This window comes from Gymnogyps californianus, chromosome 4 (genome assembly GCF_018139145.2).
Source record: "Gymnogyps californianus isolate 813 chromosome 4, ASM1813914v2, whole genome shotgun sequence".
Lineage (NCBI taxonomy): Eukaryota > Metazoa > Chordata > Aves > Accipitriformes > Cathartidae > Gymnogyps > Gymnogyps californianus.
In genome coordinates this window covers 84,124,241-84,147,620 of record NC_059474.1, presented here as the reverse complement: position 1 = coordinate 84,147,620, position 23,380 = coordinate 84,124,241, and the positions used below count along the sequence as shown (strand labels likewise).

The 23,380-nt window shown below is 43.3% G+C and overlaps 1 protein-coding gene across 5 annotated transcripts in view; it reads left to right on the top strand.

Annotated features, from left to right (window-relative positions):
* RASSF6 (Ras association domain family member 6) overlaps positions 1-22,949 on the top strand; it is a 31,584-nt gene extending 8,635 nt beyond the window's left edge. For 3 of the 5 annotated variants that reach the window (XM_050895959.1, XM_050895962.1, XM_050895958.1), the window contains 10 exons: positions 7,489-7,578; positions 13,835-13,913; positions 15,144-15,295; positions 17,239-17,330; positions 17,784-17,968; positions 18,398-18,499; positions 19,792-19,843; positions 20,755-20,873; positions 20,962-21,059; positions 21,852-22,949. In XM_050895959.1, coding sequence (XP_050751916.1) covers positions 7,508-7,578; positions 13,835-13,913; positions 15,144-15,295; positions 17,239-17,330; positions 17,784-17,968; positions 18,398-18,499; positions 19,792-19,843; positions 20,755-20,873; positions 20,962-21,059; positions 21,852-21,927 — 1,026 coding nt within the window. In that variant the 5' untranslated portion in view covers positions 7,489-7,507 and the 3' untranslated portion in view covers positions 21,928-22,949. Of the gene's footprint in view, positions 1-2,739; positions 2,799-6,897; positions 6,933-7,488; positions 7,579-13,834; positions 13,914-15,143; positions 15,296-17,238; positions 17,331-17,783; positions 17,969-18,397; positions 18,500-19,791; positions 19,844-20,754; positions 20,874-20,961; positions 21,060-21,851 lie in introns of those variants that run through there. The other 2 variants (XM_050895960.1, XM_050895961.1) reach the window with 2 other exon arrangements.
* Positions 22,950-23,380: the final 431 nt, after the last annotated feature.

Sequence of the window (23,380 nt, the reverse complement as noted above, 5' to 3'; positions counted from 1 at the left end):
CAGTTGTTCTAGATTCTTTGATGTGTTGCTATTACCAATGCAATCCTCCTGGTAGTAACATAAAGGAAAGGACTGATCACTTGCTTTATGTTCACTTCAGATCTTTTCAGTTCCAGCTCTACTTTTGTGTTGCAGTAGCTGGCTCAGAAAGTCCAAGAAGAATTTTCCGTGTTTGCACTTAATGATCTGAAGTTGCCCAGAAACAGCTGTTTGCAAACAATATTAGGGATTTTCCTTCTCACTATAAAGCAGAGAAATCTGTTGTGAGCTCATGTATATCCTGTCGTGTTTATCAAAACACTTCCACTGAAGTCCAGCCTGCCTGTATGATCTTGCCGTGGCCAGCCTGCTTATTATGATTGTGTACTACAAAAATAGAACAGGAATCTCTTAGTTTTTCCCGTTTGAGATGTTCTGCTAGCTTTAGCAGTCTGTTTGTTAATGATTTGAGGCCAAGTTATTAAACAGCTGAACTCCAGCTTCCAGTTACTTATTAACTTAAAATTATTTGACTATTAATCATGCAAGGAGCCAGAAATGTAACACAGCCTTTGAAGACTCCAGGATCATCACATTCCCTGCCTGTTCTAGAGAAATCATAGTTACCCTTTCATTTAAGGGGTGAAATAGTATAACCAAGTTGTCACTTGTTCCTAGATTTCCAGGGCGTATAAACTATGTTTATTATGAAAGATGAAAACGTAATGCTCTCTGTGCATTGATGATTGACTTTCCTATGACAGGAAGAGAAGCGTTCTTTTTCTTGGCGTTTACAGTAAACTAATTCCTGCTATATGGCCCAAAGACCTCTTCTTCCCCTCCCCCACAACGTGATACCTCTTCCGAGTCTGCTCTGACCGGTCTCCACAAAGTACTTGCTGGGTAATTGCGTATGACTCAAGTGAGATCAGAACTGGGCTGTTGGTAGGAGTAGTTCAAGTGTGAGAGGTGAAAACTAGAAACAAACCTGAGCTGTGTTTGCCAAGCCCATGTAAAAATCAACACACCTGGTTTAACTGGAAGTGAGAACTCTAGTCCTTTATTACAACCGGGTTTTTTACTGCTTTCTTGTATTAATTTCTTACTGAGACATCTTTGCATGAGTCTTAAGTAATTTAAGCATTGGGTTTTCAAAACTTGCTTGTAAAGTTAGAAAAGCTATCCCTAAAAACCTGAATTGATCTTAAAAAAGCAAAGAAAACCTGCAAAGTTGGGGGTCGGGATGAAGCTTGAGTTACACAGAAGGGTTAACATCGCATTGCCCTGTTGTGAGCGAATAATGTGGTCTTCAGTTCTAAAAATACTCGGATACTTCCCGGTACCTAACAGGTTTGTGCTGTATGTGTCCAGCAGCGTAGCATACTTGTCAGAAACACATAGATTTGACGTTATCTTGGGTTAGAGACTTGAAGGTGCCAGGCTGGGCTTGCTCTCTGCTCTAGAGCTCTGATCCGAGAGCATCAGGCAGAGTGTTCAAGTGTCTGAAGCTGTGACAGGAAAAAATCAAACCTCTGGTTTTAAACAAGTTGGGAAGTTGTATGGATTTGTGTTAAACAATTACAGAAGAGATGGAGCGGCTCCAGAGGTTGAGCTTGGTGTGAAGGTCCTAGCCCACCACAGCATGGAGCTTCTGTGCTGTTGTGCACTGAGCAAAAATGTCATAGTTACCTCCCTCCTGTGTTTTGAGAGACTTCTCAATGTTATATATATGCCAATGAAATCCTTATTTAAATATTTTTCAGGTGCAGAGCTAGGAACTGCGGCATAAACTGTCATCCCAAATATCAAGTATATTGAGTTGTGTGTACAGCAGTGAGTCTAGCTCTTGAGAGGAGCACACCAGAGGATAATGATGTGATCAGGAATCAAATATTTATGGGTCTGTTTTGCCTCTCCCTACCACGAAATTAGATAAAGCAGAAGTAACTTGATATAAATCACGGTGCAATAAGATGGGTATGAAGGCAAATTCAGGCTCAGTATTTTTCATGCTTTTCTCTCTGTGGCCCAATAACTGCCGGTTTCAGGCTTGATCTTGTGAATAAATTGCTTGCTATAAACGGATGGGCAAACAGTAGGAACTTGGAAGGTGTGAGTTGGTTCAACTATTTTTTACAGCTTAAACATCTGCTTATACGATTAGCTGCTGAGCAGTTAAGCTAAGCAGCGATGCATTCTCTCTTACGGACACAACTCTTGCCTGATGAGTAATATTCATAAGGCTGTTGTACTGTTAAGGAAAAAATTGAATATACAGCTGTATGTAAGTGATCAAGCTGTGTTGTCACAATTTCTGTCATAATGTTATAAATCCATGTATCTATACTTAGGCATGATCCGATAGCACGTATCAGTTATTCCACCAAACACTAGACTGGTGTGTATCTGGAGAAGCAAAAACGTCTTTATCCTATGAATTAGAAAGCAGACAAGACAAGAGGTTAAAGCATAACAGTGCTTTCGGCACAGGATGTTTCAGGGTGCGCCCTGTCAGCAAATGATTACTAAGAGTCAGCAGGTTGCCTCTCATTATGAAGTTAGTGATTAAAGTGTTAACTGGAGCCTCCCTGTAGGTGTAACCGTGACTAAGGGAGCGCTCCTGTCAGCCGCTTGGAGGAAGGAAAGTGGGTAGGTAAATATTCCCGACATGCACCGAGGTGCGGGGAGTGTCCTGGGTTTCCAGCACTCCCAGTTTGGGAGCAAAATAGTGATTAACAGCTCTGTGGGTTCCATCAAGTAGCAGAGGTAGCTGTCAGCCAGTGCAATGCTGTCATGCCTCTTCCAGGGCTCAGTGAAAGGTATGTGAAACTCCTCCTCTGCTTCTCCTTCTCTGTTCGTATGCCCAGGTAAGTGAAATGTAAAGCTGGAGCTGTTCTTCTGCTTGCTGCGTAACCTGCAGTGTCAGTAGAAAGCAAGGTCCTTCGCAGTCACCCAGAGCTCGAGTCAAATTCCTTTCGGGTAATTAGGGTGCCGGAGGGAAGGAGAAATGTTCGGTCAGAAATTCTTGTCTAAGAAGTTCCTAAATCTCGAGGTGGCTTGCGTGAGTCAGACTTGTGATTAAAATGGGCAGAAAATCGGTAGTGCTGCTGCTCAGTGTGTACACGGGCATGAGCCTTTGCTGCCCTTCATTCAGTCGCCGGTCTGATTTAAAAGGTTACATCGGTGACCTTGTCTGTTCTTTTTGGCAAGTAAAAGCTATCTTTCCTAAGCGACCTGAAATAGAAAGTAACTTCTCTTCACAATAATGGATTACTTGGTGTTTGAAATAGGTTTGGTGCAAGCCCTGCTCTGTCATCATTGTGTGAAGGGAGGGAGCTTGTGCATCGCTTCCTTCGGGACTCCAAGCTAAGGGGCCATATTCACAAATAAATACCAGCTTACTTTTGGTTTCAGTAATCAAAGCCTGTTCTGAACCTGCCTGAGCAGAGGGGTTACACTATGTTTTGTATTCAAGTAGTGCTGTTACTGCTCTGTACTGTAGCAGTTAATTTTTAAAATAAAGTGTAAAGAAGTCTGCAAGACAAAGGAAAAAAAAAAAACCCCTTGTTTACAGTGGGGGAAAATGCAAGCGTTTGGAATAAGTACTTTCTTTGGATTAGACCTTTGCTTTGGTGGTGAGGACATCTAACTTAACAAACAAACAAAAACGACAAGAAAAACCCTAACATGAAGGCTCCTATAACTAGAGCGTGTGACTAGGTAAAGACTAGTAAAATTTTTCTGCTGATACTGAATTTCTTATGTATGTGAAGAAATCCTAAACTCATTTTTATAGAAATAGGTAATGGTCCAAAATTTTGCTAAATACCAGACACTTTGAGTTTAGAAAATGACTTGGGTATATGTGCTATTGTGCCTATAGTGCAAAGCACTTTGAGCTGTACAAAATATTAGATGTATATGTTGTTGATAACTAACTTAATAGACAGCTGAGCCTTGTGGTTTCTGTACAAGAAACTGAGAAGGTTCACCCCATCCTGACTTGATGTGGTTTTGGAACAGCTTTGGGAAGCACTGGGTCAAAATACCTAGAAATCTTTGGGGAGGTTTGGGTTTTCAGTTTTTCCTAACACTGGTAGGAGCTCTGCATAGCACACGGCTCACTCTGCAGTCCCCATCTTAATCTACAGATGTGCCAAAAAGCACATCCAGGCTGTTACGTACAAATTAAAATGCTGCTTTGCAGCTGCTGCTTGGCTCAACTCTGAATGTCGGGTGTCCTTCTCCTTCCAGCCCTGCCTCCTTTTATGCTTGTGTAAAAATCTGCGTGGCTGTTTGCCATTATCTTTGCTTTGTTGTTCTTCCACTGTCCTGTCCCTGTGCCGTCCCCTTAAGCAAATAGCTTTAAGATCACCGTACTTAATGAAATTAAGCAAACCCTCTCATTTGCCTCTCCACTAACCCTTTGACTTTTTCTTGGAAAAAACCTTTCAGGTAAGATCTAAATCTTGGAGAAGAGTAAAGTTCACTACCTTTGTGAGATTTGTCTTGTGCCCTGATGTTGATCCTCTTGCAGCTTTGGGATTGTGCAGGGGTCTTTTTTCCCTTTCCTTTTCCTGGACTTCTCCAATAGTTGCAGTCTTCCTCTAGAGTTGCTCATTTTGCATCTGCCCTCCTTCTCATTTACTCCTGTCTTTCCCTTCTGTTTCTTTTCTTTCGTTCCAAAAGTATTTTAGGCTTCAGTCTTCCTCCGAGCGTTAAGTTTCTTGTTAGTTGAGTCTCAGGCCAGGAGGTTAGTCCAGCCAAGGTCCCACTTCCAAGGTCTTGCGTATCTGAGGGAACGGTGCGGTTCTCGTCCAGTTTAACATAATGATGAAGAGGCCTGTCTGACACCAAGCAAGTCAGGAGACAGCTTTCAATAGATGGCCACAACTGTACGTTGTTGGCAGAGCTGGAAAATTAGCACGTTTTTGTTAGTGCAGATCCAAGGGAACAATGGGAAAAACACATTTCACTTCTCCTGTTTGCTTCCTCAAAAGAACTACAGGGAGGTGACATGGAAAACAACAAAACACCAGGAGGTGATAGAAAATGCGACAGCTTTGTGGATTTATGGAGCGCCAGTGTAAATATGCTGTCATTTGTGGTGTCGAATAATTGTGCTGGGGAAGTCACTGCATGTTCTCAACCTGCAGGTTTCAGGGTTAACTAAAAATAAGGGCCGCAAGCTGTGTGTAGCCAAACTGTGCCTATGGGAAGGGCACATGGAGAAGCGCTTTATCTCCTGGGTGAGCTGGTGGTGCGGCAATGTTTTGTACAAGCCCGATGAGCAGAACTGGTCACCTAAGTGAGGAAAACGTAATGAGCATTTTTTGTGCTTCTGCGCCAGCTATAGGAGAAAAGGCCAGTCTCTGCCCAGGCTAATCGGGCAGCGAGGGAGAGAAAAGGGGGAGGCGTTGGTGAAGAATTGTTCCCCTCAACAACTATTCTTCCAGTTGGTTTCATTGTCAGCATTTTAATGGCATCCAGCTGATTTAAGATATGCTCAAGGTTTTTGAGGCAAATAATTAGGAAGAGCCATTCAGTGTGTAACAAAACAGGTAGTTCAATGATACTCCCCTTGGGGTTTTTTTCTGTCAAGATCACGCTCTCAATCTGTAGAGATCAGCTTTTTCTTTCATATGAGTCATTTTAAGGTCAAATTCTATTGAAAAGAATGCAACCACGAGCAATGAAGCGGCGCTAGAGCTTGCTAGAGTTGCTGCTCTAGGTTTAATAGCGGTGACTTGGCTATCTGCTGCTCTTAACGTGTTGTTTCCTGACAGATGGGAGGAAGCTTAAGTGTATATCCAGTTATTCAAGTGCCAAGGTACATAAACTCCTCTGCATCTTTTAAAATTGTTCTGAAGTTACACTGGCATAGGCAGTTGATTCAGTCAGAGGTAGTAGTAAATCACATGAAATCAGATTTCAGGGTGCAGCCAATGATTACTGAACTCATTTCAGAGGCAAAGAAACAACGCTGTCACACTGGTGTACGACAATCTTCCTTACATACAAGCTCATGTCTGTAGAGAAGTCCCTGGGCTTATTTGGCTTTCAGGTATGTTTTTGCCTTGGTGGATGTCACCCAAAGGACAGTGGGTTTGTGGAGCAGGTTCCTTCCCGCTCTTTTCAGTGGGCTGCTGAAGAAGCACTGTTAGAAACCCCAGCTGCTCATGTAAAGCTCATTTTGATAGCGCACTCTGGTTTTAGAGGTTGTGAAATAACTTCCTGTATGTTTTGTAGGGTGAAGATAATGTCTTTTTATGCAAAACTTCTCGTTTGTCCAGATGTATTTTTTTAGAACTCATTCCTCTCTGACTATGGAAACTTTATGTAACTTCTAAAAAAGAAGCTCAGTAGTGTAGGATCGTTTGCGCAGAAGCTAGGCAATTACTCCTTAGCTAGCCATGATCTTTTCAAGCTTTAATTTCTTTCCTAAATTGATTTTCTGAAGGCTACTTCTCATTAGTACTGCAGACAATAAACTACATTTCAGATGTCTTTGACCAGGCTCTGTCCCATGCAGTGTGAAATGAGACTCGAGTCAACCTCCTGGTGTGAGGGAGAACGGACATCAAGTGCTGTTAGGCAGATTCCTCTGTCGTCATGCCCAAATGAGAGAGAAATAGAAGTGGAATAATCAACTTCCAATGCAGGCTTTGCAGGTTTTACTGCTTTCCATGGGATTCGTTTCCCCCCCCCCCGTCTGTGTGATGCCACCTCTTGGGCAGAGACTATGTGTTTTTTTCAGGGCAGTATCAGTTGTCAATCTTGAGTCTCTGAGTCTCTTCAGTTACTTTTCTTGGTCTGCCTTTTCTTCTAGTACCTGAGGGGGAATGAAAGCAGCCAAGACTCCATAATTAAGCTTATTGAAGAGTGCGTTGTTGAAGTCTCATGGGTCTGGCTTGTTGCCTACGCAGCGTGCTGGAATCGCTACATGGAGATCTGTAAATTACTTTGCTACATCACTTTAATTATAGCCTTGTTCTCTCTTTAATATCTCAGCTGCTTTCTTTGTGTGCTGCAGGACACTGCCAATGATCAACGCTTCTCCTTCTCTCGTCTAGTTTTATGAACGTGGTTAAGGGTGGTTTGCTGAGTCACTTTTTTTTTTGGTGACCTTGGGCAATGCTGTATCCATAATTAACAAATGAATCCTAACCAGTAAATGGGTTGCAGTCTCAGTCTACTAAGAAGTGAAGCATAATCATGGACTTCTAGAGTAGTCCTAAAACTACTTGAGGGCGTCCTGGTATATGTAGTACTTGGGATTTAAGGCACTGTGGTATACTTGGGGGGAATGGCTTATGGCTTTTACTGGGAATGGGAAATATATGAGTATTAAGATTAAGTACAAAGTAGTCAAAATATGGTGTAGTTACCCTTAGCTTGACTGTCTGAGCCTGTTTCACTTGGCAAACTAAGGCTTTGTTGTTGTGTTTACCACTTAGTCTCTCTTAGTGGCATTAGTGGATATAATTATTTTTTTAACCTCTTGTTTAGATTCATCTCTTTGGAATAAATGAAGAAAGTGACTATGAAAGCACAGCATCTACCTTCTGTTTCCATCAATGAGGAGAAGTTCATAACCAGGTAAAGAACTAAAAAAAAAAAATAAAATTAATGATTTTGCTGCTTTCTTTGAAGTTACTCCGTATTTATTCATTAACAGGGAATCCTGTAGAGAGCTGAGCGGGTAGCAGCAGCAATTCTTACAGCTTGCTTTCTGTGAAGTGTCTACAGAACAAAGTTGCCCTTTATATGGATTTCAAAAAACAGAGCGTTAAACCTTTTGGTCAGTGGATTTTGTTCATTAGGTAGAACGGCACTTTTAGAGGCTACTGAAATAAAATTCCAAATTGGGGAAGATGACCTTCCTATCTTCGAAATCTATTGGAGTTGAACACGAGTGCCAGTGCTTAACTTGAGCTCTCCTTGTTGAAGGCACGGGCTTTGGTCTGTAGCCCCAGATGGCAGGGTTTCTTTGCAGAAAGGCCTATCGGGCTGCCAGCTCTCTTCTGTGGTGAGTGAAAGCGCTTCTTTAACCTGCTTGTAAAAAGCTTGGATTTGCACTCAAGCTGTATTTCGTGGGATGCTTTTTCCACAGTTAAATCTGGCTGGTAGAAATTTTTCCTAATGCTGCCATAAACCCTGAGCTGCCTGGCCTATAGCTCCATCCCCTTTTTAGGGGATTAATTTTTCCCTTGTTAACCAGAGCACAGGAGCTGGAAGAGGGGGCTCTTTTCTCACTTCATTTCCATCCCTCTTGATGCTCCTGTGGGAAGAAGCTAACTGTGAACGCACCCAGGGATGGGGCCTGTGATAGAAATTCTCACGCGGCAATAGGTACTTGCATCTGAATCCTGATACTTTTATGTGTGGCATGAGCAGTGCTGTTATCTCCCTTTCTAAGGAAGGGTGTCAGAGCTTTGCCCAAAGCACACGGGCAATAAATGCGTCCCTCCCCTTCTCCTAAAGAGTTGTTCCTTTTATACTGCTACTAATTTGGGACATAGTGCTGTTGTGTCAGAGGTGATTGATCTGTGTGAGTTTATGTATATTTGGCATACAAAAGCATTTGGAAATGTATCAGATGAACCGATGTCTCTAGGTTTTTATTCCCCTATATATTTGCATGTTCAAGTGGTGAAATGTGGATCCTGGTTGAGACCCTTCTGCATTCCAGTCACGGTTTAAAGTACTGTTCAAGTTTCTTTGCCTTGCAAAAAACGAGGAAGTGTTTCAAGAATCGCTAACGTATTCCATATGCGCTCAAGCTTGCTTCCAATGCAATTTCCAGACTACTGTCCCTCATCTATACCTTCAGTCTGCTGTTACATTTCTCCGCTTCCAGTTGTATCGTGCAAATCCTGCTGATGTGGCAAGCCTGCTGTTTAGGAATTGCACAATGGCTGGATCAAAAGGCTGACCAAAGCTTGTGGGATTATTTGGCTGGCTGAACTATTGTGTCTTTAAGCATAACTGCCATAAATATCCAAGGATAAATGCGTAGGGCTCGGGGGAGGAGAGGACGCAGGTGAATTGTCCCGGGTTAGCGTTTCAAGTGAACACAATCCGGGCTCTGTTGTGGTTTACCACCGGGGCACTTGACCTTACAGCTCCCTTTGTGTTCTGCCTTCGTTACTGAAGAAAGTGGTGAATCTGCAGCAAATGTTACCTTTTTTGGGTTTATCTCTAGGTCATTCTACCAGTTACTTAGCTTTGGCTTCCATTAATGGCTGCATTTGGCTGTTGTCACAAAGCTGTGCTATGAGGAACAGTCTTGCAACACAACAGAGCCGCTGATTTTCTGGCAGCGTAACTCTGAAGAGATGACCATCTGCCTCTCGGTTAGGGCAGTCTTTGGGCCTTCGTAGTGAAAATGTGTTACGATAAGACTCGGTCTGGAACTAGTAGGCTGGCGCATGTGTTATTTCTTTCGGGGGCTAAAGAAAGTAAGGAAAGATTTTCTTTTCTAATGTCTCCACTACGCAAGGACAAACAAGTCAGCGTGAGCTGCTGTTAAATCTCTCCCTCAGGGCTTTTCTAATCGCTTCTGCGGTTCGTCACCGTTGGTTGCACTAATGCAAGACTGAAACCTGAAGGATTTATTTGTGCAAACTTCTGTGGAAGTTAATGGGAAGTTTTTCTACACAAGGCAAGAAACCAAGTAAAAATCTTCAGAGCTTGCTCTGAGAAACGGAATCTGCTTCAGAGATAACCCTTACCACATCACTTGGTGCTTTTAACCGATGATTTTATTTGCCTTTGCAGCCAGCATGGACTAAGAGTAATAGATGGGCCTTGGAGTGTGACCCAAGTCCTTAGTTATTCCTAATCTGTCTTCAGGGAACTGATCTCCCCAACTTTCTAGGTGGAAAAAGCTTGTAAAATAACAGCTGTCAATAAAGTGATTGCCAAAGGAATTAGGCCGCAAAGTGTAAGGAGACTTACATTTTAGGCACCTCGCAAGCAGGATCAGCAGGTCTATCACAAGTTATGTCAAACAAAACTCCGTATCTCTTAGTTGCACGTTAATCTTAAGTTGCATCTGGATTTTGCCTGTGTATGAGGCCAAGGCGTGCTTAATCTTGCTTACCTTTAGCCAGCGTGATTCAAGTTTTGCTTGTACCTGATTCATCTCTAAGTCTACTAAAACTTTCCCTCTTGGTGGGATGACCTGAATACAATCCCTCATAGCTCAGGAGACACAGAGAACCTGTAATGAGCTGTTCGAACACAATGCAGAGAAAGGCTTTCACCACCCGTATTACTAAGATATAAGAGCAAAGTGACTTGAAGTAAAAGTTGAAAATGCTGTCTTGGAGCCCAGCACTCTGTTGATAAAGCCACTTCAAAATATTTTGGGGGAGTTGCAGTAGGTTAACAAAGTAAATAATTGACATCCAGAGTGTTAGAAGGGAATGCAGTTAACCTTGTTGAGTTTAGTGGTGCAGTCCTTGTCCTCAAGTTACCTGCTGAGTAATAGCCCTGTTTGTCTTCTCCCTTCTCACCACAGAAAAAGGCTCACCAAGCAACGGGACACTGCCAAATTCAGTTTATTAAGCGGAGCGAGGGAGGGATAGGGTATGCAAGCTTTTCACTCACGTGCTCGGCGTGCCCCTCTGCCTCAAACACAGCGTATACGCATTAACTGGCCTCCCTGCTCCCCCCACTTCCCTCGCCAGTGTGTCAGCAGCCAAGCCTGGGGGAAGGCCACGCTCCCGCTGACCAGTGTCAATGCCGGGCTCTCGAGCAGCGGTGTCCGTTAGTCCCGCTCGGGCCCTCGGCTTTGACATGGTGTCAGAGGTCTGCCTGCCTCGCCCCGAAGGAAGAAGCAGGTGCTACAGGTCTGTATCCCATGTAGAGACCGACATCACGATATAGTTGTGCGTAGTGTTCTTCAGAGATGCCGTGTTGTCCAGATGCTTTGGATATGTATAGGTGGTAAGAGGTGACGGGGAAACGCAATCCTGCGTAAGGCACTTGCTTTGAGCTCTCAGAGAGGCTGTAGACAGGCGAGGCTGAAAGTGGAAGAAGAGCGCGTGTGTCATAAGCCACAGAAGAGGGTGTACGTTGCTGGAGTAAGACTAGGGCAGTCCCAGGAGAAGATACTTTTGTTGTCTAATTGGTACACTGAAAATCATACATAGCCGTTTCCAGCCGAAATGATTTATATTTCTTTGCGTAATCCATCCTTTTCTGTTCTCTTGCAGTGATTTCTTGGAGTTTCTTAATATCTTAGGTGAGATCCCCTGAGCAACACTGACTCTTTTATTAAGTTTACACAGTCAAATGTGCAGCCATTTAGACAGTCAGTTTGAGTAAACTGAGTCATAATCCAATCAGAGAGAGACGCTATCAAATAATATTCATTTCACCTCTCAAAATATCTTCTGAACCGCTTTGCAGTGACGGAGAAGCTGATCCCGTTCGTAGGGGAGAGATCACTCTTAGGTTTGTCATCTCTGATAAGGGTGCCACTGTCATCGCTGACGGTGTCCTCGTGTTCCGGGACGTGGGTGTGTTGTGGCTGTTACAGGAAAACAAATGTTAAAATTCTGCTGAAGCTATTCATGACAGTGTTTCTGATGCCCCAAGGCTGTACTGTAAAATTCCTCTCTAAACGTGTATCTCACAGAAGGTGGTGTGTAATACTTAGCATATAGTCGTGGTCCATATATTCCTGCAGCTCTGATATTATTTCTTTGATGTTCTTGGTGAACTCTGACTGCTGAAATATTAAAATGTAACTTCTACTGAGCATCATTCCCATGTGTGATTTGTTTGTCAATGATGGTGCTAGAAGTCAATTCTTGGTTTTGGGGTGGGGGTTTTTGCTTTTCTTCTGGTTTTTTTTTAAGTTCAAATTGGTGTAGGAGTTGTAATAGTACATGTGATGGTACATGGGTCTTGAATAGTTTCAGTAGGTCTCTGTGGAACTTACTGTGAGAAGAGTTAGCAAATGCTGTCTGTTTTGCCTGTGGTTCAACTGTTGTAATATCTCATACTAGACAAAAACATGGAAATAATAGACGCTATTTGAAAAAAAACTTGGTGTCTTCACTCACCACTGCAAGACAGTACATTAAACCATCTTGATGGTTAGTCATGTCAGTGGTTAAAGATTGTCTGTGAGGACGAACTCATATGCTTCCATGCAACTGTTTCCCATGGTTAATTATCTTTGCTGGTGGCAATTGCCGTCTTGAATTACAATCTAAATAATCTTTGCTGTTTAAGTGTTAAGAGCGTTTCATTCTCGATGGTCCTGAAATACGTATCATGTAATTCTGTCTTTATTCAGTTCTCCTTAGCCTGAGCTGCAGCTTGCTTATTGTCTTCACAGTTCACACCACTTATCGCTCCCCCTGCTCTTCTTTGGACTCTGTCAACTTGGTGTGTATCCTTCTTCAAAAGCAGCGCTAAGAAGGCAGAGTGCTTTGACCACATTCGGCCTTGAGCCATAATTCAAGCAGCCTTGCTCTGAAGAGGAAATTGCCATGTGCGTTTCGTTGTATGGTGGTTACTTCTTACACAACAGCATGGCACTGCTGACGCGGGATCAGCAGCTGCCTAGCAGTGATTGGAAGGTGCTTTTCCACAGTGCTGGCACCGAAGCAATCATCCCCCAGCCTGTGGTTGTGCAATGCTTCTTACCTGTGGCATTTATTGCTGCTTACCCATTTACAAGGGCTGTATGGGCAGGGTCGGTGATGTGGGCTGTCCACAGCACTACTGCTGTTAGCTCGGGCGGGAGCGGCGTTTGCACCGGCTCTCGGTGGAGAGCTGGCGTTGCCCTGCGCTGTGACTTCAACCCACCCGGGATGCTGCAGGAGTGCTGTCTGTGCACCCACAGGCTGCTCAGGATTTCAGGATGTTGAGTAGCCCAGTCTCTGCTGAAATTTCCCGGGAGGTTTGGAAATCACAGAGTTAAAACCCAGTAGCTAAAATCCGTTCTTTCCGAAGTTGCCAAAGGGAGGAGGAGGTGGCTGTGGCCTAGAAACTGGGATGTGCAGTAGCTCTAACTTGGTTATTTTGAAATGCCATCAAATGTGAAACGTTTTCTGAAACCCTCTTCTCTTGCAGTGTTGAGAGTTTATCAAGGATGGAGACAGGCATAGTTATCTCCCATGGTGGTTCATAAATACTAAGTTTTAACTGTCATTAGCACCAGTGTGCCTCAGGTGGCCTTTCTGCTTCAACACTGTTTTCAAAGCAGAATGTTATGTTGCTTTTTAACTGCATCATGAATTTCTGTTTGAAATCCAAAGTGATGGGCAGGCTTATAATCCTTGCTTGTTGGCAGAGGTTCTCTTCATCTCAGACCTTTCTCCTCCAAGCAAAGACTTAGTGCAAAGCTGTTGTTTCAAGCAGAAGGAAACTGAAATGTTTTGTCTAGGCATGCTGTAGATATTTGGAAATAAGAGCATCTGAAAAAATACCGAAACCCCATGGAAACCGTAGTGTGGGGAAAACCAACTGTAACCTAACTAAAATGATCTGCAGCATTGGTGCATGGGCGCGTTGTTCCTGTTTACTTCCCCCTCATGGCTGTAACAGAGGTCCAAAGTACAAGTTATTCTGGGGCAGTGTTACTAACGTCACATCAGACAGCTACCGATTAGTTACCTCTGTGTATCAGGTCTTTAAAGAAGCAACTTGCTAGCAACCCAGTATCCCGACAAACTTTTACTCCCGGAAAATGATGTATTAATCGTTAACAAACCTGTACGAAGATGCAGCAGGTAACGCAGATACAGGGTGTCACCCTGCCACTTAGCACCTGGTTTTTACAGTGATAGAGATGTTAAAAAATTATTCTTTTCGTTGTGTTCTTTTATTCTAGAGAGCAGCTCAGTTCTCTTCTGAAGACTTATAACTCTTACTATTCCGATCAAGAAAATCTGCAACTGTCACATGATCAGGTAAGGATCTATGTAAAAATAATACAGAAAGGACAATGTAATACTAGTTAAAGCACTAATGGGCGCTGACGTTTAATGCGGCTAGACTGAACCGTGTAGGATACCTGTTGTGTGTTAATATATTAGACAGAATATATCACCGTAATAAAAACGCCACAGCAAGTGCTAAAGTCTGATGTTGTGAGCAGAAAAGAGCAGAAATAGATATGTTCAGGCTAGTGGCAGTTTCAGATTTTTAACAGTGTGGTCTCCTGGCCATCCCAGTCCTTAGCGTATCACAGGACATAGTTCTTTGGGTTGAACTCTCAAGTCTTATATCATTAGCTGGGAGGGAGTAGTACTGCTGCAAATACTTCTGTGGGGTGCAGTTCCCCCCCGCCCCTTCAGCTTCAACCCACAGCGTGTAATGGTAGGACTGCTGCCACTCGGATCAAGGAGAGACTACCGCTCTCTCCTCGAATGTGAACCTTCAGGACAGAGACAATGCTTGTAAGCGTAGCCCCAGGAATGCATCCTCTGTGGAGACCAGAAGGGCCTGTGGAGCTGAAGGACCGATGAAAGCATGAATCATGTGTCTTGTACCACAGAGTCCCTGGTTTAGAGGTCTCAACTTCCTTCTCCTTCACAAGCTGCGTTTCTGTTGTTTTGCTGATATCAAGACCCAAAAGGACATTAGAGCAATTGTGGGCAAAAATGGTCTGCAAATGGATGGGCGGTTCTCACTTCTCTGTCCCAGCTCATTCTGCAGTGCCAGTGTTCTGTGTCAGCAAGAGTGGGGACCGGTAACGGGTTTCGGACTGATGCAGTGCTTTGCGTCAATAAGGATGATTTCATTAACTGCTTCTTCCTCCTTCACCAGCAGTCGCTCTTCCCCTTTACCACCTTCTTAGCACCCTGGTTCAGAAGAGGTAGTCATCCAAGTAGAACAAAGAGGATTTGACCTGCAGTTGTATGGAATCATGGATGTGTTGGTTGGAAAACCTCCTGGTCAAAGTCAGGCTAGTGCTGACACAAGATCAGGTCAGCTGCAGCTTTAGCTAGCTGTTTTGGAAATATTTGAAGTATGGAGATTACAGAGCCTCTCGAGGTGACCTGTTCCAGGGCCATGTCGGCCTCAGCGATTTCATCGTATTCCTGTTACTTTGAGGGAAAATCGATTATTATTACTTGATTATTATTATTCGATTATTATTATGCAGCACTCCTTATTCCTTTTTTTTTTTTCCCCAGCGAGAAGGAAGCAAACCATTTATTGAAGGAATCTTGTCAATATTTTGGGGAGTCCGACATCCCATCCAATTAAAAATTCAAGATGAGAAGCAGATAGCCTCCTTTGTAACCCTGAAGCCAACCGGGAGTGTGGGTTTGTTCCCTAGTAAAAGGTAAGGTATTAACTTCCATAAGAAGGAGGCAGGCTAGTATTTCGAGACAGCTCGTGTAGGTGGCTTCAATGGATATGGCAGGTTGTGTATCCCAGAGTCCCCAAAGGCTGTGGTGGGCGCTTGCGCAGCAGTACTCTGTGCCCAGTGTAACTGGTGCGGTCTTTCAACAGCTTCTGCTGGGCAGAAAGAGGCATCTTTGTTGCATCTTTGTCTGGCGTTCGGCTTAAGAACAGTTGAGAAGGTGGAGGAGGCTGCTTGTGTTTATACTGACTCTTCTCATGCATATGTATAAAAACTTACACACACCCCCCCATGTATATATGTATACCTAATAAGTGGGTAGCCCCTGAAAGACCTCATGTCGGTGCACGTTCTACAGCATGAAGCAAAAAGCTGGTAGGTTAGTGCTAAGTGATTGTCTGTCGCAGGTTACCTTCCCGGGTACTTCGGGTGTGAAAGCATTGCTTGTCAGGGCAAAGTTCAAGCCAGGGAATGAATACTGGCTTTGTCCGTGCGAAATCTAGTGTTAAAACCCCTTAGACACACGGATCAGCTGCTCCTTCAGGCTGCTGCCTGTGACGTTTCGTATCTGAGCGCATTGTGCTGATCTGACTCCTGCTAGATTTGCCCTGTCTTAAAAAGCTGATGTAGGTTCTCAGAGTGTTTCTTCTTCCTATTTTGAACACTATTTCCCAAGTGTTGGTTGGTGAATTTTGAATTGTATCTGATGAGCTGAAGCAGAGTAATGTGCAATATGGAGGCTGAGCCAATGCTTACCCTGAATGACTCCCTGATAAATTCTGTATTGCAGAGCTCGTTTTCTTAATTATCCATTGTCTTAGATGGCATGTGGTACGTGTTTGACTTGTGGATTTAATTCTACCATGATTGCAGCTGTGGAGTTCCGGTAAAGTCAGGGACAGCCTTCCTCCCTGTCTCTTGCTGTTGAAATTAAGGGATGTAACCTGACAGGAGGAGCCAGCGAAGGACTCGAGTCTCAGGCAAATCGGGTTCTCTTTGTTTACCTTGACCGGGTTTACTGCTATGGGGTGCGTGTGGCCTGTAGGATAGGGTCCGGTCTGGCAGTTCAAGTTACTCTTTGCCTTTTTATTTCTTAAAAAACTTATCACTGATGGAGATCTGAATCTTCAAGTAAATATTAATTCACGATCACAGAAAAGCAAAGCTGCCCTGACATGCTTTAAGGTATGCAGAGCAGCTTGACTGTTTGATCTTAAATGAACTTTTTAAATGCATGGAACACAGCTGAGATCGTCGTTTGGCACGTTCATGGAGTTAGTTGAATATTGTTTTGAATATAGATAGGAAATGAGTTTTTAATATTTTCCTGCAAATTGGTTTATTCTCAGTCAGAGCCGTAACTGGCCAAAGACTTTCTGCTAGAGAGTTTATGCAGTGAATTATGGAAATATTGGCATAAAGCAGGATGGGTTTTAAAACAGGCTGGATTGAATTCCCTGCTTGTACAGATCCGGTTTGGATAGCACGAGGGCTAGTACGGTAATTTAATCTTTCCTGTCTGTATAACAGACATGATGTGTCCTGTGACTATTTAAACCACAATATGTGTGTGTCTTCTGTATGCCTGCCTGGTATCCTACATGTGATTAATCCAGGGCATTGCTATAAAATAGATAAAGAATGACTGCAAATTATCTAAGGGACATCATGGTCGATGTTCAACAGGCTCTAAATAGGCTTGTGTTACATTTGGGATCCCTAGTCATACCACATTTTACTAACTGTATTATGACATGAACTAAAATTAGTGGCTTCATACACCCCATTGAAGTCTGTAGTCGTGTTCTATGAAGTTTTGAACAGGGATAGGAATGTAGTACACGAAGCCTGGCTACAGGATAAATTGAAATCACTGAGTTAATGAGGAGTAATCAACTATAAATATATGTTTGCTGTTTCAGGGGAATGACACGCTGGGGAGAATTTGATGACCTACATCATATTAGCGGGGAGACATTGAAATCTACTGAGGAAGAGCCAAACCTTGAGAAAAGTTAGTGTCGGTGCTCTTATGTTCACTAAAAATTTTGTTCTGTGACTGTGCAAAAATAATTGGACACATTCGGCCTTCCCTACCAGTAAAGGGAAAGATTTTTCTATCTCTGTTTAACATCTATTACATGCTAGTGAAACACTGACATATGACTGGTTAGTGAAAACATTGCTGTGCAGGTAACTTTTGGAATGGCGGTGCTAACGGGCTGTGCTTTCACCAAAGAAATCATTCCCAAGAAGTGAACAAAATAGCAAACTGTGGCCACTGCAGATAGCCTGCTGCTCTGCATCGTATGCCTGTGCCTTACTCGTCTCCCACTCCCCCCACCCACCCAAAAAATAATAAAAAAAAAAAAAAAAATCCTTCCACAAGAGCCTCCTTCCTATGGGGGTGCTGGCAAGGAGGGTAGAGCAGCTGTACAATATGCTGATGCGGTTTCATTTTGTCCAGGTTATTCATGTTACGAAAGCCGCACTCTGAAGTCCAAGAGCGAGCAGGAACACGATTGTGCTACCCTGCCCAGGGCCGGCAGCAATGCTGCGGCGGTGCGGAAGAGGACCAAGTTCCCCATGATAGCGAGGACAGAAGTAGAAACTCACAGGTTTTCAATTAATGGCCACTTCTACAACTACGAGGTACGAGTGTTTATGCTTGTCTTTCATCACCTGAGGTTGGGTACTGGGACAGATGAAAACGTCCAGCAAGCTTCTGGACTGCCCTGCATCCCCTTAGGCACCAGGGGCACTCCCCGCTGGCCGCCCTGCGTGGCCAGGCCGGTGTCACTGGGCCCTGGGCTCAGCCCCTGGGGTCTGCTTTCGGGGTCTGCTCCGGAAAGCGGGTTTCAAGTGTGCGTGGCCGCTGCACGCTGGGGGTCCCCAGTGGTCCTACGTACCGGGGTGCTCTCCTGAGGACACCGCCTTTACGTTGCCTTATGGCAACAGTGGCAGCATACCTGACAGCTTGCTTTGTCCCAGAGCTCTGCTGGTTTGTATCTTCTTGAGTCCCAGCCATAGAGTACAGCAGTCCTCATACGCATGCCCTTTTGCTGCTGTTTTTGTTCCTAGACATCGGTTTTTACTCCAGCTTTCGGATCAGAAACCAAAATAAGAATCAACAGCCAGATGAGAACAAGACAAGTAATAGAACAATTGCTTCAAAAGTTTAAGGTAACTCTGTGTGTTTGCAGAAGCAAGTGCAGCCGTGTTCTAGCAATGTTAACTCGAGTGTGTCACACCAGGGCTGTGTGAAAGGCAGGTAATAACTGGGGGGGGGGGGGGAATAGTGCATAGAATAGAGCATACAAAAAAACCCACAGGGGCCATTTCAAGGAAGGAGTTGGGTTTATTTTACAATGTTTCATGACTGTTTGAGCCTAGAAAAGTTTTATTGGCTGTATAGCGTGTAGTGAAATAAGAACTACAGGACTGCTTCTCTATAAACTCATGCACAGGAGGGGAAAACGCTGCTGCACGTCCAGCATTTCCTAGCACAGATAAAGAATGTTTGTTTAATGCACATGGCCATGCTTCCCTCTAGCGATGGGCCCTAGTAATTGTATTTTGCTTAAAACAATAGGGAATTCTCTTTTAGCCTGAGTGTCTGGGAGATGCATTCTGTTAGATCCAGGCACATAGAAAGCTCCAGTAAGTCAGAGTTAAAACTAGTGCGCAAGATCAGGGCCATGCTGTCTGAACTACTTTTTTTTTTTTCCCCCTCCCTTGGAGTTTCTTTGGTACCATCTTCCATTAACAGGATTATACCTGGTCAGAAAGATATTTACCATTGGTGCTGTGTGTTTCTCCAGTATCTTTATTCTACTTAGCTTCTTAGTGTACGATTTCTGATACTTCTCCATTTAACTTGTCTAGAGACTTTGCTATTGCAGAATTACTTGAAATGGTTAGTAAGACTTGGTAGTGTAATACGAAAAGGAGGAGTTGACTTCTACAAATGATAACATAAGGAATGGAATTACAGAGCAGGTTGTAAAGTTGTAGAGGATAAGTTGAAAAATAAGCGTTCAAAAGCACCGCTATTTTCTGTGTGTGGTTGTGCGGGCAAGTGGATAGGACGAGATCACAGGGTTTTACTCTGATGGTAAGACTCTTGGCAAATCTGCGGGTCACCTGAAAAGGAACTTGTATGAAGTAGTTAAAGATGCTCCAAGGAAACAAGACTGGAAAGATCTGGTGTTGTTTAAGACGGTGTGTTACTGATTTGGGCAATACGGTACCGTAAGCAATCATGCAGTAGCGGGGTACAAGGACAATGAACATGGCAGCATAGCTTTCTATCTTATCCAAATCCAGTATCTTCTAACTTTTCCACAGACAGGAGCTCGGTCTCACACTTGGATCTAAATATCTGAGTTGAGAAGCACAGAGTATCTGCTGACAGTGAAATACTAGGCAAGTGTTATCAGTCAGTCTGAATAGACTTTTTTGTTTGTGTTTAACAGATAGAAAACAGCCCGCATGAATTTGCACTTTATATTATCCATGCGTCCGGAGGTAAGCCAGACACTGCTGCGTGATCACTTATTCTCTAATGATCCTCTGTGCGTGTGCGTGGACCGCTTACCTTGGAGAGACAGGATTCATCACAGGCATCTGTCCTCGTTTGGACCGCGTGGGCGCAGTGTGGCATTTCAGCTTTTCTGGAGACCCCTTAGAGATGTGTGTTCCTCTGATGGAGAGGAAAACCTGAGTCAGTCATTGTGTTCTGGGCGCTTTCAGCGTGCTGCCAGTACGGTTGGTTCAGCTAAACATGCCTTCGTTTTTTCTGTATTTGAAGGCCGTGTTTAAGATGCTCTTCTGCTCTAACTTTTATTCTGCACAGCCACACTGCAACCGTGGGATGCCAGGCTTCTGCTGGTAGTGTTAGGGATGTTGTAATCGACCGTTTTGGATGGTAGGCCTGGATCGCAGATGCCTAGTTAAAAGTACTCATTTTTCAGTGGAAAATGTTTAGTTCTGCAACACAGTTTACTCTCTTTCTTCAGGAAAAAGGAAATTTGATCGTTATTAAAAGGAATACCTGAAAGAATGGGAGAGGGAACTGGTGGGCATGTACCTTAAATGTCAAAAGAGAAAGTTGAAACGATGTTTGAAAATTATGAGGCAGATGTTGTTTTAGGGAGTCATGGTCAAGCTGATGGGCCTGGGATCAGTCTCTTAAATGCTTACTTGGCTACCTAAAATTGCGAGTCCTTTGTGTCGCATCTACCAATTTCTTTCAAAATGCATAGAAGTTAGGTGCCACATCTTCCTGCAGATAGGTATTAGAGACTTGTTAGGTATCTCACAATGGCACGTCAGTCAAATATGGGATCTTTGTCAAGAAAAAAGACTGCTAATTGCATGAGGTATCTAGAGGCACTGTTATATGTTTTGTGCATCACGACATTTCTTGTACATCCCAGAAAAGAAGCAGCTGAGGAGCGGAGACGTTCCCTTACTGCACAGACTCTTGCAGGGGCCCTCGGAGAAGATTGCCAAGTTTTTTCTCATGGACAGGGATGTGGAAGAGATTAGCAGTGACGTACGTGTATCAGCAATTCTAATAGCTCACAGTGTTTTTCCCAATTAGCATAGTTGCTAATGTGCATTCCTTGTTGTCGTCTTGATAGGTTGCTCAGTATATTCAATTCCATCTTCCCTTTTTGGAATCGATTCTGCACAGAATAAATGAAGAAGAACAAAAGGAGATTCAACAGACAATTGCAAGGTAAATAGAAGCGAAATGAGTGGGCTCACTTTGAGTCCAGGAGAATATTTACAATTATGGGTTGGCTCAAGAGCTGAATGCATTTATGTAGCAGAGCGTGGTTAGAACACTGTGCTGTGACTACTTGAGTGAAACTTGGTGGGATTTATAATCCTTTCTATATCCTGCATAACCAGTTGAGTTGTTGCTGTTAAAGATTCCGGAATAAATGCTGACTACATACACATGGGGGAATCTTTCTAGAAAATTTGGACCCTCAGGGTCGCTTCTTTTTACTTGGTTTGTCTTCTGAGCCTTAGACTGGTTCCTCAGTTTCTACTTGCTGCTACGTATTTCCTTGGGAAGTATAAATGCGGTACATACTGTGGTACTATTTAGGTAGCATAGCATTTAAGCTAGATTAGTGCCAAATTCTTAACGTCCCTTTCAAACTTCACTTCTGTTAAATGGCCTGAGTTCTTCTGATGGTAGTTCAAAATGCACAACAGGTACAAGTTAGAAACGCATTGGTGTTTCTGAACATAGATATATATTTTTTTTTATGCGTCCTGAGGTCAAATGCACTGAGAGTCTATACCAGCTGTGGATCTGTTATCAAATGACTGTCTGATAATCACTTTGAATCAAAGTGGCCAGGAAATGTAAAGAAAAAATAAATAGCAATTGCCATTCTCTATCAGAAAAGCTTTCATGATAACATTTTTCAGCCGTTCAACTAGCACGATAGAGTTTGGATTGAATTTTTGCAGGATTCTGTGTTACTTAAATGCGTTCTCTCGCTCTTCATCTCAGGTACCTAAAAGAGAAGAGTATGATATGCCAGCACCTTCATAGTCGAACTGTTAAAAAAACAGAGACTGCTGTTTGATGTGAATGGCCTATTGCGAATGCCCCACGCACCGCCTTTGCCAAAGGGAAGTCAGTACGTTTGCTTGAATGTGCCACGGCTGAAGAGCACTTAAAGCACGGGGGCGTTCAAAGTGCTGAAGTTTCTCTCGATAGTTATGCAACCGAAATGGAACCCACTCCTCTACAGCTCTGGAATACAAGTTGGGAACCACCTAAGAAGATGCACTAGATCCCCCAAAGGACAGATGCTGAATCTAGCTTGAAACTTAAGATAAGGAAAAAAAATGCCGTGAAAAGCACAAGGCTTTAAAACCTACTAATTCACAAACCATTACCAGAAGTCTAGCATATAAGAAAAATATTGCAATAACCAATGTGTTAATCATACAGAAAATATGAAAATTAAGTATATGGTTTTCCTTCTAGTAGAGAAGTGCTGAATTAGGAGGAAGCTTTTCAGTAGAGATAAGTGGCAAAAGGAATTTATGTATCTAAGACTGCAGTTAGGCTTTTCACTTATCTTAAACAAAACAAAAAAAACCTGTGCAAGAGACACCTGAAATCCCAGTGGCTTCAGATTGGTAGATGCCTAACTTGATTAAGCTTTGAGCTACAGTTAGAAAACTATAAATGGAAACCCTCTCACTTAATAGCTACTCAGCTCTTAAACACAAGAGGGAATTTATCTCTGAAATATCTCTTGAACTGCGAAGTAAGAACTCTCACTAAATACTGTTGCATCTGCTTGATTGGGTCCTGGAAGGCACCTCAGCGTTTCTTCTTGTTGTTGTTGAAACAAGTGATTCCGTGTTACTTGCTGTGTTTCATATTTGAAGATGGAAATGAGAAGTGTTCGGGGAGAGAGGCTGAAGATCACAGCCGTGATAGGGTTGGGTTGGCAGCCGTCCCACAGATGCAGTTCTGGTACAGGCTGGCCCCAGCGCAGGGTACAGTAGCCAGCTATCGAGTCCTTTCTGGTTGAGTCGTGCTGAATATTAAAGCTCAAATTGTAGAGATGTAAATAAAATACAATTGGTGCACAATTAATTGCCCTCCCGTATTAGTTTGTCTTTTTTACATGGTAGCTGTGTTTTGCCTCAGCTACCTTTGGCTTATGCAGATAACAAGATAAACACTGTGAGAGGGAGGAAATCAACGTGCAGAAAAGGTTGCCTAGAAATCATGTGGAATAAATCAAATATTGAAAACATTACACTGCCCGAGATGATGTTACTTGGATGGTAGTTTAAAAATGGAAAGTCTGTGTGCTAATTGAAGCTGTTGTGGTTGGGGCAAGGGGTTTATTTTAATGTACAGTCTATCATAATCCTGCCCAGGAAAATAATTACGGGCAAGGGAGCACAGAGGGGAGAAATAAAAACAATTCAGCAGTTAAGATGCATGGTATTAAATAACAGTTGCCTTGCAGGTGCAAATATAAGTTCCTTGAAGCAACAGAAGTATGCACACAA